Here is a 7959-nt window from a genome sequence, read left to right as displayed (position 1 = left end):
GCGAGAGGGTGAGAGTACTATCTAGGACTAAGGACTCTAAAATCGGTAAGGCAAGAAGGAAGGACAAGAGGGTTAACAAGCATAGCAAAGAGTAGTGGAGTGAACAGCCTGGGACTACTCTAGAAAGCAGGGTGAGATGATTCACATCTGAAGTGAGATTCAGGGCACAACTATTGATAAAGACAAGGTCAAAGCAGAATGGTTTAAAGAGCTGGGAGAAAGCAGGCACCTGGGTTGGATTACACATACAACACAGTATGGGAATCAGCATGGCATGGTTTTAGCGGTCTTGGAAGTCTGGCCAAGGAGGGGAGATATAAAAGGATGTGTGTCATAATGGATTAATTTTGAAGTCTCATGGGGGAACACAGAGTTATAACTCCTGAGTTGTTTTAATATTATAGCAGACTTGTCATTGTTTCCTGAAGTAGAATTTCTGCTACGCTAAGTCTTAGCTGATGCTAACAGTGGAATAAAGCTATGATGTGAAAGGTTTTTTGCTTATCTAGACTAAGAAGCCACTTTTACCACTGTACTTAAATACTGGTAAAGTGAGATGGTGTGATGGTATACTTCAGATGTCTGACTGGTAGATATTCAAACAAAATGATTTATAGAATAACTATAACATCCAAGTGACAGCATTTATTTCAACTTTATTACACAAACTGTGTATTCATTTTCATATATTAATCTAGCAAAATATTACAGTGAACCCTAGGGCTTAAAAAGTACTTGTCCAAACAGCCAAAGTTAATAGTATGTCTACCTATTAAATGGTAACTCTGTTAGGCTATTTAGTGCCTTCTAATACAATGGAGCCACAGCTGAATAAATACACTCTCCAACAGTGTGCTGAAAGTAATGCTTTACACTCAGGTAAGCATTTTAAATCAGACTTCTTCCCCTTCTATGCATCACTAAATTTTATTATTTGAACCATATTCTGAACTAGTAAATTTTAACAATACTTTATATATTTAGTTACAACTGCTTGTGTTTAAAATATATTTTATATGATAAATTTTGATAACTAGTTTTATGAGTATAGTTAACTGGTAATATATGTCTCATGCAAATATTACTATAAAAGTAAGCCAATTCCTTCTACTGATTGGTTTCCCAAAGTTTTCTGAAAAAAGTATTGCACAGACAAAAGGCTTAGGGGCTCAGTCATGTTATGGTGATTACAGGTTCTTTCTTATCCAGCAGAGGACAGACTGTTCTTTGAATTTAGAGGGTTCTACAGAGGTACTCTTGCCTGGGTAACATGTCTTTTCTTTATAGAGCTACTCTGGCATTTCCTAAGCTAAACAGGAATAATTGGATAAAACTTGTTGAGAACAACTAGACATCAAACACTGTTTCTCTCATGAGCCATGAATAATGACCTCAGTCCTCTGCGTACAGTGAGAAGCTCCTCTTCTTGCTGTGGCCAAGGAAAAAAAAAACCACTTTAAACAGTGATTCACTATAAAATTATCATCCTATCCAATCCCCTAAGGCCTGTTTCTAGGTATCTACAGAATTATATGCTTATTACTGATATTTTAGATATATATTTAGATAATCAACTGAGAGATCACTTTTAAACACCAAACCAATGAAATTTTTTACTTCCTTTAAATATTAAATCCACAGTCTAGAAAAGATCTTCAACAAGGATCAATCTAGTTAGTTAGCTTACGTGCTTCCAACTAAACTGGCTTAGTAACAACTATCGCCTTAGCCTCCACTATCAGCATACTGAGGTTCTACTGAAATTTAATCAAAGTATATTAAAATATCCTGTAGTATACACAGAAATGCCTCTACCTCTGAGGAAGCACCAAAGCATGTTTACCTGGACAGCACCTTTAGACACCTTCCCTGCTTCCCACCCTGGTGAGCTCTTCCCCCAGAATCCAGCTGCTGGTCTACTAGACCTCTGCAAAATCAGCTAATTTTATCCTCAAATCTAAATAAATGAAAATTCTTTCTTGCTCTGCCTGACACACCTTCTCCTTCAGAAGACACAGCAAGACTGCTGTGGTGCACCTTGCTTAGATACATACAAAGAAATAATTATTCTAGCTTACTTTTAAATTGCGCTTTCTTTTAAGGAGACACTCATTATTTAAAATCACCCCTATTTTCTACTATAAATTTGCTCCCATTTTAAAGAATGAAAAGAACCCCAGTGGTTTCAATCCAAAAAGAAAAACCTGTGGAAGAATTTCTCATTTAAACATATAAAAGCATGACTGACCATTCCATTAAAAAACCTCAAACTAGATACTGATTTACCATTTCCTTAAGAAGTCTGTCTTGCAGCATTTTCATGTTTTCTTTCATCAAACACATCTGTGAATAAATAATTTCTCCCATGAAATTTATTACAAAGTTTCACAACAAAAAGTTGGACTAACCAATATTGAGAGATTACATACAAAAATATAGAATTTATACCTGAGATGTAATAATATTTTCTTCACAATCAGTGCTGTAGAAGACATTCTTGTCCAATGAAGCTTTTAAAAGGTGAAGTCTAAAATAATGAAAAGTTACCTTTGCATTTACTTTGGTATTTAACAAATTAAATTACTACAATATAGTATATATAATTTTAATTTTTTGACCAAAAAGTCTTGTTATATATTCTTATCATTAAGAATGTCATACTGACCTCTGCTGTTCACTTTTTTGATAGGCACTGAACTGCTGAAATACCTTTTCCTGAAAGTCCTAAAAGTACACAACTAGTTATACTGTAGTTATGACTAAAAATTAAAACTAACAGTAGAATTTACTATATTTATTTCTAATTTAAAAAACAACATGAAAAGAAAAAAAAAACAACCTGACTATATGCTAAGGATAAACATTGTAGATATCATATACTCTTTCAGATAAAAAAACTGAAAGCAAACTCTTTCAGACTTTCTCCCTATAAGAGATAATCATAAACTTTATGTATTTACTGAAGTACAGTTGATTTACAATGTTTCAGATATATATATATAGCAAAGTGATTTACTTATACATGCATACATGTATTTTTTCAGATTCTTTTTTTTTCATTATAAGTTATTTCAAGATATTGAATATACTTGGCCGTATAGGTCCTTGTTATTTTACCATTTTATACATAGTAGTATGTATGTTAATACCCCTTGATAAACTTAACTCTGTATTTTTAGTGTATGTACATGAAACTAAAAATCTAGGATAAAACTAAATTATGTCCTAAAAAAGTAGAAGGTTAATAGTAGTTTTCCTGAGTGCAGCTCTTTAAAAATGAGGTTTACAATTATTTTTAAACTCTTATAAACACAAACCACAAATTCCCTCTCCAAATCTTTTAAATATTGTGAATCTTTTTCAAAATTCTCTAGCTCCTCCATGATGATGAATTGGAATTTGTCAAGTTTTTTGATCCTATTAAAGAAAGAAAATGAGATTTTTTAAAAAAAAATGATAGCACTCAGAATACAAAGCACTTAGGATGTTTTAGAAGGGATTTTTAGCACAGACCTGTACTCCTGAATCTTCTGGTTGATTGCTTTTATATGTTGTTGAACTGTTTTCCAAGTCTGTTTGGTAAAATAATCCATCATTTTGTGGCGGATCTGAAAAACACTCATTTTTTAACTTGAAAAATCTTTACTAAATAATCTAACCAAGACTATATTAAGACCAAAGCCTCTTCCATGAAATATAAATGACTAAGAACAGTGAAAAATTAAAAACTCAAGTGATTTAAACTGAAGTGTTAATAAATAAGCTCAGTCCCACCAGGAAGGCTCTGACTGAAGGTTGGAATTACTAGTTATTTTCATAAGTACATCACATTTACCAAAATGCTAGTGATTATAATTCTTTTCAGGAACACAGCCCAGGAGTCACACTCAAAATTACTACCATTTTTCATAATATCCACATCTAGTCACAGATATGCAAAATGTATGAATCAGGGCATCTCTGTTTAGACGAGGGTGAGCTTGGATAAATCAGCTCAAAAGAAATCTACAGAATCTTAAATAATTTCAGAGTTTACCCATGAAGAAAAGAAAAAGGCAAAGAAAGAGAGCTGATAACCTCTGCAGGAAAATGTCTTAACAGGAGGGCAAAAAGAACTGTCTAAATACAGGTATGTGAGAAAAAGAGATGAGGGGAGAAAACAACAGTAATTTAGAATTACTGTATTTTAGGAAGTATTTTGCAAATATCACCTCACTGGAACCACAGTAACTAAGGAGCTTAAGTACAGAACTGGAGAAACAATGAAATGGGTTTCTGACTGAGGCTGTTCATCCTCTATACTTTATATAATACCCTTACAAGCAGTTACTGCTGTGAGATTTAAAAAAATGTATTAAAGACTAGGCACAACAAGAAAATTGTTCGGAAAAAAGAAAAATCACAAAAAACTCAATGTTAAACTGAAAAGGAAAATAGGACAAAGAGAACCCATAGGTAAAGAATATGGGTAATATAAAATTTTAGAAAAGAAACTTGGTTCATGAATCATTCCAGCTTTTTACCAGTGCATGAGGAAAGCTGAGTTCATGAATGAGTGTTTTGTTGCCGAAGGGTTAACTGAACTGACAGTCTAGTAGAAAGTGTGACATATTATCATAATTTAAAGGATGACAACTCACATTAACTTTCCTCTGAAATTCTGTATTGAGCTGCTCGCACACCATCATCCCTACATCTGAAATTTCAGTTTCCCAGTTCTCCAAAGGAATAGAAAAGTCATTTGCTGATAATGGAGATATACTTTTGGACACTAAGAAAATGAAGACAATCAGCTAAAATTAAGATAATGCATTGTTACAAATTTTACCTTCTTTGTCATGAGACTAAGAACAATGTCTTATTTTCAGATTCCATATGTAATCTAAGGATTATAAACCATAGGCATATTTTTCATTTAAAATATTCTGACTTATAAAAAACCTTCTAGCATGGGAATTAAGGCAGAAACAGTAACATTACAATGTGCTGGGAGCCAACACTCGAGACCCCACCCATGACAAGGCCATAAAGGAGAAAACCTGACGGGCAAGGCAGATCAGGTTTTCAGGGGTTTCGAAAAGGTCAGCTCACAAGATCCCACCCATGACAAGGTCACGAGGAGAAAGCCTGACAGGCAAGGCAGATCAGGTTTTCAGGGATTTCGAAAAGCTGCCCCCGGCGCTCACCTTAAAGATGATATCTGTCTTTCTGATGCCTGCCTCAATGGACTACTCCCTAATTTCTCTGACACAGGCAGGAAGGCCTTCCCTGATCTCTTCCCAAATAAGAATCAATTTAGAACTTTAATAAATAAGTTTCCCAGGTGGTGGTATTTTATGAGATTATCCAGGGTGATAGGAGTGTTTTAATTTAAACTCCTTTGCTGGCAGTTTGTTAGCCAAATGCATTTATGCCCTTGGTACTAATATGCATGATTGCTTATAATATCTTAATCATAAAATAGCATAAAGAACCTGATTATATAAAAGCCCTAATAGACATAGAGCCTTTTTAAGGGGTAAAGGAGCCCTATTAGAAAACATAAGAAAAATTATTCTATAGGTGGTTCTTGGGTTGAGATTTGCTTGCTGTGTTTTGCTTGTTGTGTTTTGCTTGCTGTGTTTTTGCTTTTAATGTGCTAAGGTTGTGTTATAGAAACCATTGTTAATATAGTTAAAGATCTAGAGAAATAAGAACTTAGCCCTAGTGTGCTAACAATGAGACGGTTAATTGCCAGTCAGGAGTGCTAGGCAGAAGCAGCCTCACCAAAGTCGTAGAGTCAGTATGGGATAAACTTCTTAGATAAACGCAACTGATAACTTTTGCAGAAGGATTAATTTTTGTATTAACAAAGATATAATTCTACTCTGTACTGTTGCCCTATGAGACTGCTACCTTTCAGTTAAGGTCACCATAGAAACAGAAAATAAGTTTACATTCACCTGACCTGCATAAAATGTTAATAGGCCCCAAGGCCAGAAGATAATGTACAAGACCCTCATAAACAAAGAAGTATGCAGAAAACACCCTGGTTTCCTGAAGGACAAGCTGACGTAATGTTAAACTATCTTCCCCTTAGAAATGTACTAACTTAGGGTATAAAAGCTATGGTAAAAAATAAAGCATGGCCAGACTCTGCCAGACTCTCTGCACCCCCGTCTGGTCATTCTCTCTCTCTCTCTCTCTCCCTCGCAGACTTGGCCCTATCAACGCTGGTCTCACGTGTCTTCTATCTCTTGCTGACGCCGTTCATCCTGAGGGTACCCCCTGGATCTTGCTGGGGCTGGACCCCGGCAACAATGGAACATATTTGAAATGATTTTTTAAAAAACTAGTTCTTTACTACTTGCACAGTAATAACCCAGCTATTTAATGATATGCTAATCTATCAGTAAGTTAATACTGTAGTAAAGCCTGTATATGGTAATTAGTGATGAGGAAGATTTATGAGTAAAGTCATGCTTACTATAACAGTAAAATAAAGTGAACTTTGTGATAAAGCATCCTCCTTTTTGGATTTATCCAAAGTTATCTTTACAAAGGAATTTGTTTTATGAAAGAAGTCAACTCAAAATTGAAGAAACCACTTTCCAAATTAATTGCATTTTGACATAGGCATTTAATCTACCTACCTTTGTAGGTGTGGTGATCTGCATCTTCGCTTTTACAGAGTTTTTTGGGAAGCAAGTTTGCTCTTTCTTCTTCCAGTTCACCAGAATAATTTAGGCTGTCTTCCATGTACAATCGTTTGCAACTAAGATGTTGTATACAGCCTTAGGAACAGTAAATAATAGTGCTACAATCTTAATTAAAAATACCTAATATATTATTGCTTTTATTTTAAAAAGGCCTTTGTTTCCATTTATATAGTTTTAGACAACTGCATTAAATCCTATATAATTTTGACATTAAATTGAATAATGGTACAATTATAAAAATATAATTTCTCTAGGTGAAATTTCACAGTAGTAGTTCAGTAACTAATATGTGTTTTTTAAAGAGCAAGTCTTTGACCACAAACCTGACATACGTGTGGAGTCACTGGGCACGCCATACCATGTTTTCTCTCTCTCTTCACTAGACGTGGACAATGGAGATGCTGAATGACTTTTCTAAGATAATTATCAGAAATTGGAAAAACATTCTGTGTAAGTACTCCTGGATTCACCTTTGACCATCTCTCTCAAGCTCTATAGACAATAAGTTGCAAATGCTATCAATTTGTTTTTTTCTTCAGATTGTTTCCATCCGTTTTTATCTCTCACACTGCTATGCATTTTCCTAAATTTTTATGTTAACCTCAATCTTAAATTACAGCAATAGTTTTGAGCTGCTTTTTAAAACTAATCCTATTTTTCAATTCTTCCTTATTAGGAGTTTGATTTCTTTGAGTCAGGAAATGGGAAGCCAAAGAAAAGTCTAAAGTACTTCCTTCAAGTTATATCTTTAAGCCCCATCTTTGTCCTCTAACCTTATGTCTTACTGATTCAAATACAAATGTGTTAGCCAAATTAGTCTTTTTCTTGTTTTATGAAAATCTGTGTCCATTTCCAGTTCCCCTTCTATACTTAAGTTAATGATGTTTCTCTACTCAGTCTATATATACCAATCTGTCCTAAGTAGAGGCTGATATAGCCCCAAACCCAGCCCACTCCAAGCTATAATTCTGTCTTAACATTCTGTATTTTATAGATTATTAAATATTAATATTTTTGGTTGACTTTTATAGTAGAAAAACTCAACCAAATTCCTATATAATCATGAAACCACTAAGTCCTAATTATAAATATGTAAGTCAATGGTTTAAAGTGACAGCCTATTTAAGACTTTCTCATTGTAAGTATTTCAACTTTTTTTCTATGATCAAACCATCCTACATATTTTAAACACCACACTTTCAGATAACAACAGGTGAAAAATACTAAATTACTATAACTATACTAAAGGCCTGTAATCTGA

At 34.1% G+C, this 7959-nt stretch overlaps 1 protein-coding gene across 1 annotated transcript in view; it reads right to left on the bottom strand.

The window, feature by feature from the left end:
* Positions 1–821: 821 nt before the first annotated feature.
* SYCP2 (synaptonemal complex protein 2) overlaps positions 822–7959 on the bottom strand; it is a 69292-nt gene continuing 62154 nt past the window's right edge. Inside the window, exons 35-43 of the mRNA XM_065919694.1 lie at positions 7022–7112; positions 6633–6773; positions 4641–4771; positions 3514–3608; positions 3318–3417; positions 2666–2724; positions 2449–2527; positions 2287–2343; positions 822–1429 (exon numbers count right to left, since the gene is read on the bottom strand). Coding sequence (XP_065775766.1) covers positions 1355–1429; positions 2287–2343; positions 2449–2527; positions 2666–2724; positions 3318–3417; positions 3514–3608; positions 4641–4771; positions 6633–6773; positions 7022–7112 — 828 coding nt within the window. The 3' untranslated portion in view covers positions 822–1354. The remainder of the gene's footprint in view (positions 1430–2286; positions 2344–2448; positions 2528–2665; positions 2725–3317; positions 3418–3513; positions 3609–4640; positions 4772–6632; positions 6774–7021; positions 7113–7959) is intronic.

This window comes from Muntiacus reevesi, chromosome 2 (assembly GCF_963930625.1).
Source record: "Muntiacus reevesi chromosome 2, mMunRee1.1, whole genome shotgun sequence".
In the NCBI taxonomy this organism is placed as follows: Eukaryota; Metazoa; Chordata; class Mammalia; order Artiodactyla; family Cervidae; genus Muntiacus; species Muntiacus reevesi.
Note: the sequence above shows the minus strand (reverse complement) of the source record. Positions and strands in the feature narration are given on the sequence as shown.